We start from the raw sequence: 21,153 nt of genomic DNA on the forward strand, positions 1-21,153 counted from the left end.
AATTCAAGGTTCTATGAGGCCCACAATTAAAAAGAGAACAAAAAACAAAAACCAAACAAAAAAGCCAAGGAAGTATCGCTGGTCTTTCAGGGAGGGCCGATGGGCGGGACAGAGAAAAATCATACCTTAAGAAACAGATTAGCCAGGAGCCAGGAGAAACATCCTCCACATGCACTCCCCGCACCTGGTGTTATTGGAGGTCAACTTCAGGACCTCTTGTGAACTAGGTAAGCACCCTTATCACTAAGCTACAAGTGGATACCCTAAGCACCAAGAAGTCCCCTTTGAGACAGGGTCTCCTGTATCTCAGGCTAGCCTTGAACTCCCCATGAAGGCAAGGAGGACTGATCCTCTTGCTTCTGTGTCTGGAGAATGGGAATTACTCAAGCCTAGGGTTTCCTGCATGCCAGGAAGCATTGTATTAACTATTCTATACCCCAAGGATCCAGCAATCCCTAAGGTAAAAAGTTCTAATATCATTGGGAATATAATTGTCAGTGCCTCCCTCTAGGTCCATAACTTGGACTAGCATAAACAAGATCCTCTGATAAAAATTGAAATCATACATGTGTCAATTACAAAATGGTCTGGTGGATAAGACACAGTCTAGTTTCTAGAATGGTGTTCTATGATGTAAAACTGAACTCTAAGGGTTGAAACCTTCATGGAAGGGAAACAAAACTACCTTGGAAGGATAAAAATGCCATATAGCTAGCTATCTGGGAAAGAATATAGAACGGCAAATGCTCCTAGGTCTGGGTGGTCCAGGTCACTATGATGCCCAAGCCAATGCCCAGCTTCTCTCTCCCCTACCCCACTCATCGTATGTTCTTACATTTGTCAAAAGAGAGAAACAAAAGAAGACTTACCTCTACTTACAGAGTAACACATTCAGGAAAATTTACTATGTAGTGGTATCATAATACAATCAAAGGCAGCAAAGCAAGGCTCTAAGGAGAGCCGTTTACCTTACAAGTTGGCTTTGCTGCTAACCAAGAACTACTTAAAAAAATAAAACAAATAAGTCCCATGTTTTCTTTCTTTTTAATCAAAGCTATTTGTTCTGTAAAATAATACAATCCAGCAATAGTGTTAGCCAAAGATAGTCATCTGTGGTACACAACACACAAACAACTGGAAACTATGATCTTCCCAGTAGAGTTTGATTGTAAGGTAGCTTGGGAAACAATTTCCCAGTTTATAATTTTTAACAATCTTTAATGAAAAACAGCAAACAACATCTCCCCACATATACACTCTAACCATTCTTGGAGCCTAAGAGTATAGTGTGTTGCTTACAGTGGAGATGTAGGGGGAGGGGGCATCACACACCACAGGACCCACAGTCTTAGCTCTTGGAATGAGCTAAAGAGCTAAGAAGAAAAGTTTACCTCCCTCCCCTGCTCCCTTCTCTAATGCTGAGCTGAGATTAAGGCAAAGGAAGGAAACCAGTAAATGCTAACCTCATCAAAACAGCTCCATCTACACTACCCTCACACCTTGACCCAGATTCGTTCTGATTGTAGACTCTACTAAGTCCATTCCTGGAAACAGGGCAAGGCTTGTTTTTGTAGTAAGCAGTGGTGTTAGATAAGTGCTCTACTGCTGAGCCACACGCTGGCTGGCAGCAGGTTTTAGCAATACCCTGTACTTTGGACACTGCCCTACAATCCTCATTGTTGATAGCTGCCCTAGGTATTCTGGGATGCTCACCAGCACCATCCCCTCCAGTCTGTAGACATTCTAAGTGCCATGGGAAGGAAGTGGAGGCAAAGTCACCATTAGAACCACTGACAAAGGAAGGGGACTGACTCCTTCGTTTCTGAAGCTCCAATAAAAAAGCCCCCAAACAGTATCAGCATGTGGAACACTGATTCAAATCTGATGTAACTTAATTATCTTTTAAGAATTCTCACTAGGGATTCACTGCAAGAAGTCAGCAGGTCTATTCAAGAAAGCACTGGGCTGAAAGCTGTCACTTGGCTGCAGAGGGCAGTACCAGGGCTGCCTGCCAATATCACCTTGAGCATGCATCCTACCCAGTCTCTATTGCCTTACCCCTGTGTAGACACAATGAAAGAAGGAACATCATCAGAAGCACATTTATTTCTTGATAAATGACTAACAACAAATATCTCTCTACTGGTCACTTTCCAATGAGCCATCGTGGCAGATGTCTTACTTCTGGGAACTGACCCCGAACAGGTCTCTTCTTAGGAACTTAGCTATAGCAGTCACCATGCTCACAGAGGTACTGTACAGCCAACCTGCTTAGCATGTCTGCCATGAACACTCCACAATCAGAATTTGAAAAGACCAAGCAAGGTACAATGAAAATCAAGTCACTAAACCTATTTTATGGTAAAACGATACTCATTTTATTCTTTAAAGTGTTTAATTAGTGCTGGCAGGACTGTCTATAAACACAGAGGCCTTATCAACTAAAGAAGTTTGATACAATTAAATTCACAGAAATGCCAAGTCCTCTAGCTTTTATGCTTTGTGTGAGCAGCTGGTCCACAAATTTGGCCCTAATCCTTATAAGTTTCAATTAATGACTGCAGTACTGGCACCAGAGAGACTATATGTCAAGTTAAATTACTGTGAGTGGCTTGACAGCCCATGTGAGAAGGCGTCACTAAGTCCCCCTCAGAAGCAGTCTAAAGCCTCATCCAGTATGTCCATCTTTATACTCTTTCCCACAGTGAATCCACTTCTTTCCTCTCAAGTTTCCCTCTTCTCTGCCCTACAGTGTGCATTTTCAGGGATGCAGAGGAAACTGCCTCCATGGGTCACCACACTGCTGCTCTCTCCAATCCTTTTCACTATAATTTATCAGTTTATTTACTGCGTGAAAGCCTAGCTCCCTCTAACTTCAACAGCTTATCTTCATGTGACTCAAATATAAATAAATGAACTATGCCAAACCAAACTTTAAAGGATAGAAAAAAATGCCAAACTACAACATAAGTTTTGTATATGGGTAAGAGATTCATTCTTACTTGCTGGGAACTGATCCTGAGAATTTACCATTTACCATGGGCAGCAAAATTATCAGAATTTATTAATTAAATATATCCCTAGGACTGTCAAGAAATTCTTTCAGACATAAATACAATCAACTTATTAAAAAATTCCATTTAAATGATAGAGTTTCTACTCAAATTTCTAAGACTATGTTTATTATAAAACAAGACAGACCAGTATGGCAGAGCTGAGCTGCCCGAGCACAGACTGAGCACTGACTTAATGGCCCTAAAAATAAGACTTTATACTGAAAAAAGAAAAGAAAGGAAGAAAGAGAGAGAAAGAGAGAGAGAGGGAGGGGGAGGGAAGAAAGGAGGGGAGAAGAAAGAGAGAGGGGGCAGGGGGGAGGGAGGGAGAGAGGGCTGGAGAGGTGGCTCAGTGGTTAACAGCATCGACTGCTCTTCCAGAGGTCCTGAGTTCAAATCCCAGAAACCACATGGTGGTTCACAACCACCCATAATGAGATCTGACGCCTTCTTCTGGTGTGTCTGAAGATAGCTCATATACATAAAATAAAATAAAATCTTTAAAAAAAGAATTTAAAAAAAGAAAGAAAGAAGGAGAGAAGGGAGGGAGGAAAGGAAGGAGGGAAGGAGGGAAGGAGGGAAGGAGGGAGAGAAATGAATGAAAATGACAAAGAGCTCTAAGGGGAAATGTCAGATGCCTTAACAAAATGTTTAAAAGTCAGACTTTATTTATGTAGTGTAAGGGATCAAATTGGCACCAATTTAGACTATCTCTTGTCATTCTACTTCACTAGAATGCTTCCTGGAGCTCTTCAACTGATTTGTAAGCAGTCTCCCAAAAAGAAAACCTGTCTTTTTTTCCTTTCACCCTGACTATTCCAGATAATACACAGTGTAAGCAATACTCATCTTGGTTTCTTACACTTTTTTCCTTATCTCAAGATAACTGTAGACTTGAACACTCTATACAAAATTCAATGTGTATTATGCAAGGAACAAATGGCTCTTTTCAAAAACAAGCAAACCTCTCTGAAGGGTCCAAAAAGTAAACGAGAAAGAAATGAGTCACTGAGATGTTTTAGTGCTATTCAGATGCCCCAAATACATGCACCTTAAAATATATACTTAAAAAAAATCTAATGCATTAGCATCGTTTAATAAAAAATGCTAACTTTTTTTTTTTAAAAGATGGGGTCTCATTATGTAGCTCTGGTTTGCTTAGAATTCTCTATGTAGATCAAGCTAGCCTCGCAGAGAGCCATCTACTTCTGCCTCCGAAGTGCTGAGACTAAGAGTGTGTGCCACCATGCCACCATGCATAGACAGACATGCTTCTTAAAAAGCCAACATTCTGCTACTCTGTAAAAAGGACAGCAACCAAGATTTGTAATCATTACTTCAGGGCCAACAGCCTAGCCAAGTTAAGTTGAGGTTATGTAATTTCAAAATGTCAGCATCAGTAACCAAAATCAGCATTTGTTTCTGTAAAACTTACTACCACCCAGCCCTGGTCTAGGCAGCTACAAACAGTACAAGCAGACAGACATGTAACATAACCAGAGTGTGTAAGAATGCACACTGTGGTAGAAACAAACAGGTTCTATCTATGAGGCACAAAAAAGGAAGTAAGTAATTCTGCCATCCCACAATGGGATCCCTGGTGCCCAGGGAAGATCAGGGGAAGAAAGAAAGAGCCTCCTGTGCCGAACAGAGGAAGTCAGGCAATCACAGAAGGACAAGCTGGTGTGTTTTACAAAGTGTGCACTTTTCTGTTCTAGAATGTTCCTGTAAAGATCTATTCAGCCTATTTTGGAGGAGAATGAGATCATCTTGAGAACAAGAAGGTGTCCAGATACTATCAAGGATGTCTATGTTTAGATGTGTATATAAACGAGGAACACATCGATGGGTACTGTGGTGCACACCTATCATCTCAGTAGCAAAAACATTACCACAAGTCACAAGAGGCAGAAGCAACAGGATCACCATAAATGTGAGGCTGGCCTGGTCTACAAAGTGAGTTCCAGCCAGCCTGGGTACCTAGTACTACTCATCTGGAAAACACGAACTAAACTATAAACATATAGTTTAGCTTTACATTAAGTGAATGTAAAAGATGCATATGTCAAAAAGGAATCACAGAAAGGATCAGAAGGAACCTGAATCAGAGGATACAAACATAAAACTCAGTGAGGGCAGGAGAGAGGCTGATGAAAGAGGTGGCTCACAGACAAGAGCTCTGACAAGCATGGAACGCTGCCTCTGAGCAGCTTAGGGTTAGAGCTAGGTTAGCGAAAGCCTTGTGGGGAACACACCGACCACAAAAACACACCCAAGAGGACATGGAGACCGCCAGAGCACTCACTGAACACCGTTTCCCTAAAACAGATTACAAAATTGCAGACATGCAAGGTGTCAACCATGTTAGCATCTCGTGAGGTTTACATCTACACTAAGAAAATAAACCTGATAAAATGCCTCCCATAGATATTTCCCAAGACAGTAAGGAAGAAGGAAATCTAATTCTGCCCAACAAGGGAACTGGTTACCTACTGTAAAAATTCAGATTTTCTTTGGGATTTGCCATTTTAGTAAAGGATAACAACTGGGCTAAAGTTCTTAGGTGGCCACCTTTGTCACTACCACAGTGTACTGCAATCATCCACTCACATTTGATCTTTCCTACTGGTCTCTTGAGTTCCTCTCTGGAGGACTCTTTGGTCAGTGTCTGACCCTCACTAAGCAATGGGTTGAATAGCACTGGACAATGTGCTTCCAGATTGGTAAATAACTTTTCTTGGTAAAAAATAGGCCAGAAAAAGAATGGGTGAAGGTTGCTCCCACATGGGAGCAATGATTCACAGGCTAGTGAATTGTAGTTATGCACTGATAAGTATTAGTAACTCTCTGACATCCTAGACGGATTTGTCTGTCTGTCCTCTATCTACTTCTCTCACCCCTTCCCTTCCCTCCTTCCTTCATTGAGCTTTATGTTTATATCCTGATTCAGGTTCGTTCTGATTCCTTCTGTGATTACTTTTAACGTGTGTATCTTTTGTATTACATATCAATAATAAGAAAATCAGGGGCCGGTGAGATGGTTCAGCAGTTAGGAGCACTGACTGCTCTTCGAAAGGTCCTGAGTTCAAATCCAGCAACCACATGGTGCTCAACCAACCGATGAGATCTAACATCCTCTCCTGGTGTGTCTGAAGACAGTTACAGTGTACTTACATATAATAATAAATAAATCTTTAAAAAAAAGGAAAATGAAAATGAGATGGTATATAAAAGTCAGTTGCATGAGATCTGATGAAATTATATTTGAAGAGATTAGCAAAGATGGATTTTATATATACTATCTATCTGTAATTTAAGAGTATTTTAATTCTTGTGAATTTAAGTTAGAATCCATAATGAATGAATTCTAATGGCAAAAAAAAAAAAAGCTAAGTATGAAATAATGAAAAAAAAAAATAGGAAAGCCCTTGTTCCATCTTGGGTCACTAACTTTAAGTCACAGGAAAAGGCAGGGATCACATTTTAATGTTCAGTTCACTCCCACCCATCTTATTGGAGAAACAGGTTCTCCTGGCCAAAGGACAGATTAAGCAACATGAGGAGTAGAGATGCAGAGGCAGTTGCTCTAGGCACAAAGTGAAGTGCATCCTAGGGTGTCAGTCCTCACAGATGTGACCACAGAGCCATTGTTGAGACCAGTCACACAAGAGCAAGCAGCAGACTGCAGCAATGACATGCTGAGTTCTTCTGACTGACACCAACAAGTGCTCTGCTTTTGTTTCAAGACATTTCTCTGGGAAATAAGCAGTATTTTGTCAAGAACTATATAGCTCCTATCCAACCTAAATATTCATGAAGTTAAATTTATTTTGAAATTGAGCAGGTAGTCATGGAGGTATCTTTTACTGACAACTACATTAAAGGAAGTATCTTTTTCCGTATTTTGTGACTTATTTCCTCTGATGTTGCCTGCCTAAATCCCAGGCTTTGCAGTTAGCTCTTCTTTCACCCCACTGACACATCAAGCCCCAAACAGAACGGAATACAGTGACCAATGAGAGCCAAAAAGATGTCCCAGGAAGAACAAGTCACATCAAGATAATCTGTCTGGATAGGTTCTTTAGTTGTTGGAGTATGACGTATCTTGACTACGTCCATGCTGCTTTTAATGATTCCCTTTTGGGGTAAGGATGGTTAAGTCCAGCATGGCTAACAACAGAGTTTGGACAAGTTTATGCAGCACTTTAGATACTGTGTCAGTCTGTCATACTGCCTGGTTTGGTATGCTTTTCTGTATATTTAACAAAATGTACAAAAGTTCAAAACACAGTAACAACAACCCAATCAATCGTACATATGACAAAACTAGGAGTGAAAACCACACCTCTTCTTAAAATCCTTATGCTATTTACCCAAACTAAAGAAGCCTTTAACAGCATTTATCTATCAGTTTGTAATTGTGCATCCTTTCCCTAAGGCAAACTTGTAAGATGGGAACATATAAACAGAACACCCTCTAACTAGATCAAGTCCATCACATAAAATGTACCAAGAGAGTACATGAGGGGGAAAACCCTACCTATCTAGCAATGTGCATGGGAAAGGGCATGATTTTACTTAGTAGATGTTTGGAATTTGATAAGAAAACTGGTACTGAACATCTAAAAACGCCATGTAAGCAGATGTGCATGTCTAAGTCAGAAATAACACCATCTTAGGCTGAGCGCCCCCCACCTTTTTTAGATGCTTTTATAAAAGGGCTGTATAAGCAAACATGTAAGGACAAGTACTGGTAATAAGAATGGCTCTCGTGAGAAGGTAGATCTATTATCTGACCACCTGTCAATTAGTACCATGTGATGTAAGCTCACTTTAAGAAAGGCACTGTAGAGTTGATATATATTACAGAGAGCTACAGACAGAACTGGGAATCAAGCTATGTGTGAATGGCTGAACTGAGGATCTGAGCTGCATCCAAAAGGTAGGAGACAAGCAGTATCAGCCTTCATGGATTTGTCAAGCAGCACTGAAAAAGGTACAAATGGAAAAAGATGAAAGAATTTTGGTTTAACTATGAGGAAAAAACTGGCAATTACAAGTTGTCCTAAAGAACTCCTAATCAGTAAAACAAAGGTCTTTAACAGCTCATCAGTATACTTAAAGAATTCTGAAAATTCAAATATTTTATAGACGCTTTTGGAACTGTGTTTAACTCAGTAAGGACCAACATATTCTCTCTCTGTCTCTGATTCTCTCTGTCTCTGACTCTCTCTCTGTCTCTGACTCTCTCTCTCTGTCTCTCCCCCCCTTCTCTGTGTGTGTGTACACCACATCAAATAAACAGTAAGATGGAAAGTAGTAACACTATAAAAAGAGATGTGATGGTGGCAGTAGGGTATTGGGAAAGAAATACCAGGGATAACATGCAGTTGGAGTTCTTGGAGAGGAGGTCTTAATGTATGGAAGAGACAGGTTACAATTCCAGTTTATTCTCACTAGATGATGCCAAAGCTAAGCTCTTACAAAAAGCAGGTCCAAGCTTTGCAGGCTCCAGAAGTAACAGTGCCCCCAAATACACAGCACATGTCAACTCTGTCCACCCTGTTCCTACACTCTCGTAATAGCCACACTGTTCTGCTTCTCAGGCCCCCGTTCAATAACTGGAAACTGGCTTTTCCCAATAAAGCCAGCAACAGTTTTTGATTGTTCAGTGTTGATAAGGCATTTTTAAAACAAAACAAAACAAACTGGGGTTTTCTTTACAAGTTTCTCTTTAGCTCTGTGTTTAAATTGGGTATTTCTGCTGACTTTGCAGCAATTCCCAATGGTTTTGTCTACTGAAATTTCTAAGATTTCTGATATTCATAATTGTTCTGATTAAGAGGTTTTCCAATGATCTAGAAGTCAAACCACTAAAGCTATGTCTTTATTGCACTTTGAATATACAGTTCACTTTTATTTCAACAGTAAAGGTTGGTCAGCCTCATCTGACTCTAAGACACCTCCCGCAAGCACAGAAAATTATCTTAAGTGCTTACAGATTAACAAAACTCTTAAATGAAACAACTAAAATTATTCATTTTTCCAACACATCAACCTCATAACTTGTTAGGAGCTGCATGTTTAAGTATTTATAGACATCACAATGGTTTACTTTACTGTAATTTCATTTAAAAAATTCAGAACATGATCACCATTTTCTATTAAAACGGAATGGGATGGGTATAGTTATGGTATAACACGTGGCTCATACAGCTTGACACTCAGTATAACAGACCACTCACACACTCCACAAGTTCCTCACTGTTGGAAAAGCTTTGCAAACCAAGAGGCATTTTTAAGGTTTGAGACTGGCTGGTATAACAAACACTCATTTTCTGCAACAAACATGATCAAATTGAATTTTCACTAATTATGTGCAATATGTGTGCTAAGGGAAAAAAGACTAGAGGAAACAAATGTATATTAATAGGTGAAAAAAGATAAGCTAAAAAGCTATTCCAAAGACCAAAATGGAACAGGTAAAACTACAGGGACAGTATATACAGCCCAGTGGTTTAAGGGGAGGGATGCATGAACACAGTACAGAGGAGTATCGGGCTGGTACAATGAGCTACAGGTCATTCACAATTGTCTAGTTTTGTACAGTGTACAGCAGCATGAGTGAGCAGCCCTCATACAAACTATGATGCTGGGTGATAGTGCTTTATCACCGTAGGCTCCTCAACTGGAACATGCAGACAATAGAGGAAGCTTTACACGTGTGGGAGCATGGAGGACATGGGAAATCTCTAATTTCCAGTTCAGCTGTGAAACTAACGCACACAGATTTTGTTGTCTTTAAAAGGTTATTTTGCTTTTCCTTTCTCGTATTTATTTACAAAGCTAAAATGAAACCTTTTCTGTTTCAAATCTTCAAGTGATGTTTCAATGTAAAGAACAGAGCAATTCTTGAACAACACAATGACCTGGTATTGATTACTATCAAGTATGTTTATGACATATAATTGCAATTATTAAACTGGTTATTACACACACACACACAAACAAACACACATACACAGTCAGTCTGTCCTAACAAGAACACATCCTTTCCAGTAAACAAAAGCCAGTCCTCCTGTGTAGGACAGCATTTCAAAAGACTCCGATGAATTCAAGGATTTTTTTATGCTTACCACCAGTCCACTAAAAAGACTTTATTTTAAAATCACTTAAAAATATGTATTTATGTAAATGTTCATCCTTAGTTATGATTTATTATAGTTGAATTTGGAACAGATTGCCAGAGATGGTCTTGACAGAACCAATTCTCAGTCACTATTCAAGCTCACTGAAAAAGAAGGTAGGAAGGAAAGAGGGAAGGAAGATTAGATGAGTACATTTTAAATATAAGTCAGAAACTATAATTCTTACTTCAGATATTCTGGACCTTCAAGTTGAATTAGAATTAATGCTTTAGTGAAAAAAATAATTTTGAAGTATTACATGGTTTTAAAGAGTATCTTTAAAACTTGCCTAAATTAGAACTAATGTTTTAGGTGAAAAATTTTTTTAGAAGTAAGTATTAGATGGTAAAAACGTGCATAAACTGAATATCAAAACTTTCCAATGTCAAAATTCTGCTGGTTCAACATTTAACAATACAGTGGTTGCCTTCTGTTCAAATGTGTTGTTTTAGTTCAAAAGAGAAAGAAAGAAAAGAATATGATCACTTAAAATCTCAAACTCCCTTTTGGAAATAAACAGATAAGAGATAGAATGGCTCCTGTAATAGCATATACTGAGTAACAACTAACATCTCCAATAGACATCATTCTTTCTTGTAATAGAAAAAAACCTAGGACCACTGGCTCTGTAGGGAAAGCACACATTTAGCAAACATTAAGGTCTAGCTATGGGATTAGGGGTGTAGCTCAGCTCATGGTGTGCTTGCCTAGTACATACGAGGCCCTGTGTTTGATTCCCAGTACTACATATAAGGAGCACATGCCTATAATCCCAACACTCAGAAGGTGGTGAATTAAGATCTAGTTTGGACTTCCCCATTAATTGTGGTAAATTACATGGAGCAAGAAACAATTCTCTGTTCAAAGAAAGAAAAAGATAAGAGCAAAAGCTGTCACAATGGCATGTAAAGTTAAAATCTGAAATCATTATAACCTAAATTGTACATCTGGGGATTACTTAAACCTTTGTTTAGTTTACTAAATAAATTTAAAATTTTATTGAGAGGCTGGGTGTGGAGGCAGAGGCAGGCAGATCTCTGTGAGCTCAGGGCCAGACTAGTCTACAAAGCAAGTTTCAGGCCAGCCAGGGCTAAAAAGGGTAAACCTGTCTTAAAACAAAACAATTTTAAAAAGGGACAAAACTCAACGTGCCAGGTTTTAAGAGTTTATGTCTAGCAGGATTGTCTTGGACCATGTGAAGATGACAGTAAGCTTTATTAGTGATTGAATCTAGAAGGGTTTAAGGAAATAAACCTGATAAACAATCTTGCCTTAGTGGCCATTAAGAATTAAGGTAGCTAGAGCAATAATCCATAAGCATGGTGAGTTTTGGGGGGAGTAGGAGCTAGAGATCAAACACAGGGCCTTGCACAAGTACTATACTTATAGATTTTAGTAAAAAAAAAAGTATTCTTTTGACAGCAAACACATAAATGGAATGAGAACATGCAACCCAACATTCAGTTTAAGGTGAATGCAAAATGTTCCTCCTTGGCTGATGACTTCACAACCCAGGACCTGGTTTACCTTTATTTAACTGGGTAGTCAACTTACAGACTTAACAAGGAGAGAGGGGGGAAAAAAGCAAAGCAAAGAAAAAACAACCAGAGCTTCAGGGAGTCACACTTCTGGCAACAGCTACATGTAATGTGCCGAGCAAGGTTTCAAACAACTGCAGCGAAATTCCAGAGCAGTCTGTTCTGTTCTGAGACCAGCAGCAGCAATGTAAATCCCGAATCCAGTCACTGGAACTCAACTTTGCCATATCAGGAAACAGCAGCTTCTTACAGTTCATCGGAAGCAGCTTTCTTGACTTCCCCCCTTTGGAGATGCTGTGGGTACTATCATCTTTAAATCCTTGGGTAGTTTTTCCTGTTCCAGTGGGCTAAAAGCCACAATGTCCTTGATTGAAAGAAGCCAGCAAAGTAGCTCTCCGTGTACGAGGTGTAGCAGAGAATGTTGCTTCTTCAGCGTTCAACACCGTTGGTATTGCTGCAATGTACCTTAGAGCCTACACAGCTGTCAGGGATCTTGTTGGCTTCAGAGTGTTACAGCAATTAGCAGTCTAGTGGTGATGCACGCTGGTCCTAAGTGCTCTTTGGTATTGAAGACATATGTTCTGCACAAATTAAATTCCACCACTTTTTAATCTTTATTTTATTCTGACATTGGCAATCGTATAATGAAGTTTACATGAAGAACACTTGAAAGGCTACAGCCACCCCCAAGCCCCATTTCTTCAAGTTCCTCCAAGATCACCAGGCCACATTTACTTGATGGCTTACAGGCCACATGATAGCTGCTGGTCCATGGCGATTTTGAAAGCCTTCTTTATTTTCATTGACTTTCAGCTAAAAGCCCTTGAAAAAACTTCTAAAATAGTTAAACTATAAGACACAACATTTAGTAAGGAAACACATCCAGAATCTTTAAGTTCTTTTTTTCCATGAGCTGTATGTGTGTATAATAGAAAATATAGACAGGACTAAAGAAACGCTAAATTGGTATTTGAATGTGATTACAAAGAAAAAAAATTACAATCCTTCTGAGAGTGGATTATTTATTACTCGAGCCTTACAAGGAGTATTGCTAATGATTGTGGTAGCTATCAGAACTCAAGCTTTTAATATAAATCTTCAAAAATTATTTTTATAGGGTTTTCTAAAGAGTGACATGGGATGGTCTTATTTAGTATAAACTTTGATAAGAAAAGGTTATAAAAATCTTTATTTGGGGGAAAAAAATGGAAAGACTGGCCAGGGTGAGTTGGGTACAAGTTCTACAATCTCACTACATTTAAACAGTGTCATTTAAAAAAAAAAAAAAGCACTTAAGAAAATGACAAAATATTTTTAAAAGACAGCATTAATCTCAAATATATGAATGAAGTAAAACACATCAGGAATAAATACATGAGAAGTCACAAAAATAGTATGAGACTATTTTTTTTTCTGCTATAGTCATCAGTCAGGTAGGGGACTGACACAACCTACACATGCAGACAGGCCTCATGCATACACAGAGAACGGTCTACAATCTGGCTAAAGTAAAGCCTTTCTTACATGACACTAAGTAAGCATCCTCAAGACAGTAAGACTGTGATTGCCATTTCACACTATGCAGGCAGATGTTCCTAGAAGAAATCAAAGGTCTCTAGGCTTTGGCTCCTTATCTTTTGGAGTTTGTTTTGTTAAGGGAGGGGTTTGGGATAGGAATGAAACTGTCAAACAACACTTAAGTTGAAGCAGTACTATTATGAAGAGATATGAGTATATTAAAGTTTGATATTTATTTACCTTTTATCTTACTGGGTAAAATATGCATCTAGATAGTCATTATCACATTGCCCTAACAAATAAAGGGGTCAAAATTCTTACTACTAATGAGACAATTAAAGAGCACTACTGGGCCAGTGTCCTGTACATATTTAAACAGTTAATTCTACTTTACATCTATGGAAGAGAAAGACATGGGCACTTTAAAAGCTTTATAAAGTGCACAGAGGGAGAGGGTTGTGTGGTGGGGGGAGGGGGGGTAATGCTTTTGAGTTTAAGAGCATAACAGCAGATCTGAGTACTAAAAAGAAGTCTGTGAGGCAGCACCGTTCTAAGCTCAGCGTGAAGCTTCTGGGAATCCTTAGAACAATGCAAATCAAGAGGTTCAAACCTTCGTGTTCACTTTAAGAACACCCGGGAAACTGCCCAGGCCATCAAGAGTATGCATATCTGAAAAGCCACCAACTATCTGAAGGATGTCACTCTAAAGAAGCAATGTGTGCCATTCCGGCAGTAAAATGGTGGAGTTGGTAAGTGGGTCCAGGCCAAACAGTGGGGCTGAATACTGGGATGGTGGCCAAAACAGAGTGCTGAATTTTTGCTGCACCTGCTTAAAAATGCAAAGAGTGATGCTGAACTTACAGTTTAGACATAAGAGTCTCTAGTCATTGAACACATCCAGGTGAACAAGGCACCTAAGATGTGCTAAGATGCGCCGACGAACCTACAGAGCTCATGGCCAGATTAACCCATCCATGAGCTCCCCTGCCACATGGAGATGATCCTCACTGAGAAGGGACAGACTGTTCCAAAGCCAGAAGAGGAGGTCGAACAGAAGAAAAGGATATCTCAGAAGAAACTGAAGAAACATAAACTCATGGCATGGGAATAAATTAAGCATATAGTATATGCAGATAAAGTAAAAAAACAAAACAAAACAAAATAAAATACAACCAAACAGTGTGAACAGGCTGAGAGTGAGATCAATGAGCTGTTTAGGAACTGTGGTCACAGAGAACCTAAAAAGAATGGAGTGTCTCTTGAAGCCAGTATTTCATACTATCTTACAAACTCTAGGTACCTGAGTCAAGTCTTCAAGTGGTTTACTTAAGCTTACCTCAGTTCTAGATACCTAACAGGTATAGATTTTTTTCTTATGACTAGCAATGAAAACTGGTGTGGTGGTTATAGTTTTGCCAACTTGAGAAAATCTAAAATCAGCCACTTGAGAGTCTCAATGAGGGTGTGTCTAGATCAGTTTGGCCTGTGAACTCATTGCTGGGAGATTACTTAGATTACATTAGCTGGTAGGGGAAGACCTAGTGGAAACATAGGGAGCACCATTCCCCAAGTTTCTGGACTGGAGTGTGTAAAAATGGAGAACACTAGCTGGGTATAACACGCGTGGTTAATTCTTTCCTCTCTGCTTAACTAGGGTAAAATGTGGCAGCTGTCACATGCTCTTGTGGTCTAACTCCCCAAGTGATAAGCTTTAACTCGGAATTGTTAAACAAACAACCCCCCCTTTCCTAAGTTGCTTTTGTCAGGGTATTCTATCAGAGCAGTAGAAATGAAACTAAGGGAGTAGCACTAATTCTCCTAGAGGCAAGTCACAGACAAGTAATGAAGCCCAAGAACAGTGTTTTCTCAATCCGCATGGTTTCCTAAGTGTAGTACTGCTGAGCAGTAAAACACAGTTGACATCTCAGCCGACACACATGCAAGTAAATCTAGTTAACTTAAAAAAAAAAACAAAAAAAAACACTCATTACAGAGAACTAAGGCTGCTTCCAAAGTAGGATGTTTGCTATTAACTAGATGAAGACACACATACATGTACACATACCATCATTCCTGATCCACTTACTACACTTTAGTAACTTTTCATAAAGATTATCCACCTAAGAATATAAAATATATTGGCCAAAAATATATTAGCCCCCAAAATTGTAGATTTTATTTGCTCCTACAGTATAATCTCATTGGAGGAAAATTACCAAAATACTTTTATTGTGTATTATGGTAACTGTTGAGTTCTCTCTACTCCACTGCTATGCTCTTAACTTGCTGTATAAATAAAGCAGAATCTTCCTTTGAATGTTAGCAAGCAGGAGCATGTGACAACTGTCACATTCTACCATAGTCAAGAACCTAAGCCAGCTGTGTGGAATGTCTTGCCCTCGTAAACAGAGAGCCTACGCTGGGACTTTCTAGTTTGCTTCTGAAACCAGGAGTCTGGTTTTGCAGTGGGCCCTTTAACAGACTCATGCTACCCCACTCCGTGCTCTTTCAGATCCTGACAGGACAGCTCCTTTGTACATACTGAGCTTTCTGACTCACCTGACTCACCGCTGGCTTCTCCCAAGCCCTCCCCAGCCTTCCCTTTGTATGTTCCCCTATCACTCAGGAAGTCTGCCTTGGATCATTTCAACTTAGAGGAAACCAGCCTTGGGATTCTACAGGCAACACCATGCTCTTGATATTTCAGAACTACTTTCAAAAACAAGTAGAGGAAAATAGGGTAGACACTATACAGGGGTCACAAAAGCCAGCTGTTCTTCCAACTATACAGTCCACTACTTTTCCTGATTCTCGTCCTCTGTTGGCACTGAGTCATCACAATGACCATAATGATCTCATTTGTCATCCATTGAACACTAATCCTATTCTCTGTCATGGCATCTAACGTCACTGACTGCCCTTACACATCACTCACACCATAGACTTATAAGAAATGCCTTACTGACTTGACTACAAGATTATGTAGTCCTGACTATCCTGGAACTCACTATGTAGACCAGACTGTCCTTGACATCACAGGGAGATGGGGATGGGGGCTAAAGATGTAGCTCTCAGTTGGCAAAGCATGAAACCCTGGGCTTGATGTTCAGCATCACACAAAACTGGGCGCGATGACACATGCCTATAATCCCAGTATTCTGAACTGAGGAGATGAAGGCGAAGATTCAGAAACACAAAGTCATCTTCAGCAACAGAGTTAGTTTGAGGCCAGCTAGAATAATAACAGTAATAGTAAAAACCACAAAAAATAACAACATCGACAACAACACTGCCGCCAAACAACCAGGAAGGTATTTTCTGTTACTTATATTGTGAGTTAGTGATTTTAGACTTCACACAAAACAACCGTTTAGTGCTCAATGAGTGACAATAAGATCCTGGTTCTGCGTTTTCTAAATCTAGCTGTTATTTTGGACCATTTAATACAATCTGAAAGGTCAATAGAGATCTAGCCAAACCTATTCTAGTCTAAGCCACCTTTTTGCACTGGCCAATAATGGCATCCTGAAACTGGATTCTAATTTGTCCTAATTGCAATGAAATATCTTCCCAAATTACTTCTTTTAAAATGTTACACTGTGCCAAAAATCCTACAGCGCCCACCCCTCCAGACTTTTCTTCCTACTGTCAAGGCTTTAGCTCCCTTGAAGCTACACACCTCATCAAGTCTATTTCCCAGCCTCTCTGGTATCAACTCTGTTCTTCATTGGACCATCTTTCCCTTTTAATTTAAATGTAACTCCTCCTCAAAAGTAACAAATCTCACTTTATTATTATTTTTTTAAACAAGCTCTTTTTCTAGCTCCTGCTGTTTGTTTTGTTTTTAAATCAGCACAATGTCTGATTTGCTCACTAAACATGTATGTGTTGATGCCTGCACACACTACTGCCACTTTCCAACCTCAGGAAGCAGGACAAGTGTTCATTCAGCAAGGGAGAGAGACATTTACATAGAGCAGATGTACTGGCTTATCACCAGATATCTGACTTAAGCTATTGCATAGATAAACATTATTATTATGTTTTCATCCTTTATGCCAATTAAACAGATTTGAGAAAACTTCATGATCAAAAGAAAAAAGAAAATCTAAAACCTTACAAACAACATAGTAATGATCAATTTTGTGGGATTTCAGATGCTCCTAAATCGCCTTCCTTTCTCTGGGCTTTTGCAGCAATTCCTCTCTGGCCGTACCTTCTGTGCCAGAGCAGAAGATAGTTCTGGCAGTTTTGAAGGGACTTGGAATACCATACAAATAAACTATGTCAGTACAAGTGTGCAGAGACAAGAATGCACTAATGTTGCTTACTTCAGAGAAGCACATGATTTGGTTTCCAGGAGGCTGAGACAACAGCACATACATGTATGAAACAGAATATGATCAGTATGTCTTTTTCTAGTGCTTTGTTTTTATTTTTTTAAGTCTCCCTCCAAATCAGTTTACATTTTTGAGCTGATGTATCAACATTTACCATTCTTTGGGTGTGAGCTTGGACTGCTGTGGCTGCTGACATGAGAATGTCAAGGGCTGAAGTAATGAAGAAGTAATGTGGAATAACCCTGCACAGGACTGCTCTCCCTCAAGACCTAGCTCAGGTCACCTTACAGAGCAGTAATATTTAATCAAAGATCTGCTGAAATAAAGGGGGAAATGTACCACAGAGTAACGTGAAGAAAGCAAATGGAGAATGAGAAGGAAATCATTGTTTATCAAAACATTCTCCCCTGAAATCTTTGAGAAAATAAGAGAGCAATTCATATCCCAGAACTGAAAGTCAGGGCAGGCTCTACTTCCTTCAGGGGCTCAGGGCATTTCGAGGTTGTCATGTTTCAGCCATTTGAAATCTCTTGGAGAGGGAGAATGCCACCAACTCTTTATCAATCTAGTAACTATAGATCTTCCTCAGAAAAACAACAAGCAAATGTACTGGCACACAAACCCACCATTTCACATAGACCTTCCAAGAGTCTGGGAATCCAGGTTAAAAAACCTTTGTTAAGGAAAAGCCTAGTCACTTTATAATGGCCAAAGCAGTAAAATCTATATTAAAAGTATCCCAGTGCAAGATGCATTCTACAAGAATGTATCGACAAATCTTAAGTTTCTTAGAATTTCTCATTCTTTCCACTATTTTAATTATATTTATCCATCACATAAAATGGTACTTTTATGTACTATATACTTTCTTCCACACATTAGAGTAAATTATGATTTTAAAGACTTCTAAAATACCACATTAAACAAAAAGGTGAGAACTTATGGGTCTAGAAATAATAAAAAACAACAAAAAATGACTTTAAAGTAAGTTTTTAAGCACATTATAAAGAAAGTTATAATACTGAGTTCTAATTGCCTACAAAGCATTTCCCAAATTCATGGTACATCAGAAGTAGAGGGAGAATAGATAGAAAGGAGACAGCCTTGGAACTCTTACTGGGGACTATGAGCAAGTCTGAAAAAACTTTGGATAAATTTAATGTACAAATTATGAATGAAACAGAACAGAGAACGACAAGGAAAGAAGCTTTGTTCTGCAGCATCCCTCGAAACACAAGCAGGGAGTAAATGGGAGCCAGTCCTCCTCTGTGTGCATAAGAGAAGGGAGCCGATGAACCTGGAAAGAGCTAAGATCCAGTGAGCATCCGTACAAGGGAGTCACACTTCCAGCGACAGAACACATAGTGAACACTGACTTGTTACAGTCAAATGAAACCCATAACTGGATTAAGGTCTGAATAAAGGCTGAAGTTTAATAAGTATACACTATTGTTCTGCTATTTTCTAAGACAGCAGTTTTCTTATAATGTTGCTGTAAATTCACTTTTAAATACAGGCTAGAAATTGATATTTATGCTGAACTCTAAAAACGTAACTTAGATGGGTAGAGAATTGGTCAATTCTGTGACCTCAACCAAATTTAAAAAAAAAAAAAATGCAAGAATAAATTTCCACTTTACTCCACTATACCTCAGGATGAAGCCATTTATTTTGTAACAGGAAGTTCCCATATTTTATAGTAAAAAAACAACCCAAAAATGCCAATGCTATATAATATTAGCATCATCTTCACATAAGATGTTTTATTAGTAGTATTATTAAGATTTCTTTTTGGTATTCACAGTACGCTTTTCATGGTTCTTTAAAAAAAAAAAAAACAAATTAAGGCATACTTTTTAAAAAAATTTTTTTTTTAATCTCAAGAAGTCTGGTTTTCTCTTTCTCCCCAAATGCTTTTAGGCAAATTATGGTAATGGTATTTTTTTAATCAGATTTTTGTCCACTGCTCAGAACTAAGTTCAGTTTACTTTTTATTATCATTTTTAAACTATTTCAAGAAGTTTTGCATATTAAAAGCATCACTTTACATTATGCCTTATGAAGTACTCCACTCACTGTTCTCTGATTCATCTAAGGTTATCTATTACAACTTATACGGTCTCATTTTACAGGACACCCAGCTTCTTTCTTCTACTATAAGTCTTATTTATTCTGATCAGTTACTTTTATCACATGTCAATTATTTAACAATGAAATTTCCAAACAGATCCTACTGAACTACTGTTTGTTCAATGAAAATGTTACACTACTGTGGCTACTCCTTACATATGATGTTTACCCCATGTTCAAGTTTCTAGTAACTCAACTACAAGTTGAAATTCTGTTTTTGAGGCATTTCCTGGTATACTAGGCAGTGCATTAGAAATCAGATGATATTGCATTTAGGCCATAATATTACCTTTTAACCATCTATGTATAATTAACAACCATTCAAAAAGAAAAGTGCAAATGTGCAAATGAGAAAGAACAAAACAGTTTGTATACATGTAATGCATAATATATGATATAAATCTAGGCAACTAAAAACAACAGCTGACAACATCTTTCTGAGCATTAAATGACACCACCAGTTTTGTTTTATATGTATTCTTACTTTTCAAGAATTCAAAGAATGCAATAGACATTATCTTAATGTTTCAAAAATTTCAGGAGTAGATTAGAATATTACCATTTTTTTCACAAACCGAAAAAACAAAGAACTACCATTACTTTTGTATATTTCCAATAATAGAGTCAAAATAAGAACAGGTCTAGCTAATCTCCTCTGGGATCTTAATTAGTACTCTAAGTTTATTTGTAAGAGTTAAAAATTGTATCACTCATGAGAAACAATGGCAAAATTATTATGCTAATAAATTATGTTAAAGGCCTAATGAAGAAATACTTTAGCAACTACGAGGTCCACGCTAGTTGTCGGCATGAGGAACGTTTATATTGGCTCTTTTTTGGGTGTATACATTAAATGCAAAGTCAGAAAGGAACCATGCAAAAATCCAGTTGCCCATGCAAGCACCCCGAGTCTAATCCTCTCCTTTCCTCTCAGTTCTGGTGTCAGGCCACAGTAGTGTGGAGACTTGTAGGCTGCTGTCCTTGTTGTAATGAATGGGAAGAGGCTGACAGTGGCATGGTCGAAACCTTCACCTCTTCTTCCCCTGTGGAAAAGTCAGTCATGGTCTAGTTACGGGTGACTAGATTTGTTAACAGTCCCTTTAAAAATGATTTCAATATTTGGAATATTGACACATATATAAAATACATGCTTAATGGTTGGAATCTGCGTGTGAAACAAGACATGAATTTAAAAATATTAACTTAAGTACCTAAAAAAGTAAGCTCTAACCACTCCCTTATTTTAAGGTAAAATCAAATAGAATAGATTTAAATTATAAATATACCACCAAAAATAAACAAAACAAAACAAAACAAAAAAAGAAAAGAAAAGAAAGAAAGAAAGAAAAAGGAAAAAGAAAGACCAGGAAAGCCATTCTTTTCCAAG

General features: G+C 38.5%; 1 protein-coding gene across 6 annotated transcripts in view; it reads right to left on the reverse strand.

Moving 5' to 3' along the window:
• Cnot4 (CCR4-NOT transcription complex subunit 4) overlaps positions 1 to 21,153 on the reverse strand; it is a 108,602-nt gene that overhangs the window by 3,885 nt on the left and 83,564 nt on the right. For 2 of the 6 annotated variants that reach the window (XM_031381526.1, XM_031381527.1), the window contains exon 11: positions 9,109 to 20,809. The exons of the other annotated variants lie outside the window; for them this stretch is intronic. In XM_031381526.1, coding sequence (XP_031237386.1) covers positions 20,709 to 20,809 — 101 coding nt within the window. In that variant the 3' untranslated portion in view covers positions 9,109 to 20,708. Of the gene's footprint in view, positions 1 to 9,108; positions 20,810 to 21,153 lie in introns of those variants that run through there. 6 annotated transcript variants of the gene reach the window in all.

This window comes from Mastomys coucha, unplaced genomic scaffold (genome assembly GCF_008632895.1).
Source record: "Mastomys coucha isolate ucsf_1 unplaced genomic scaffold, UCSF_Mcou_1 pScaffold20, whole genome shotgun sequence".
NCBI classification, from domain to species: Eukaryota; Metazoa; Chordata; class Mammalia; order Rodentia; family Muridae; genus Mastomys; species Mastomys coucha.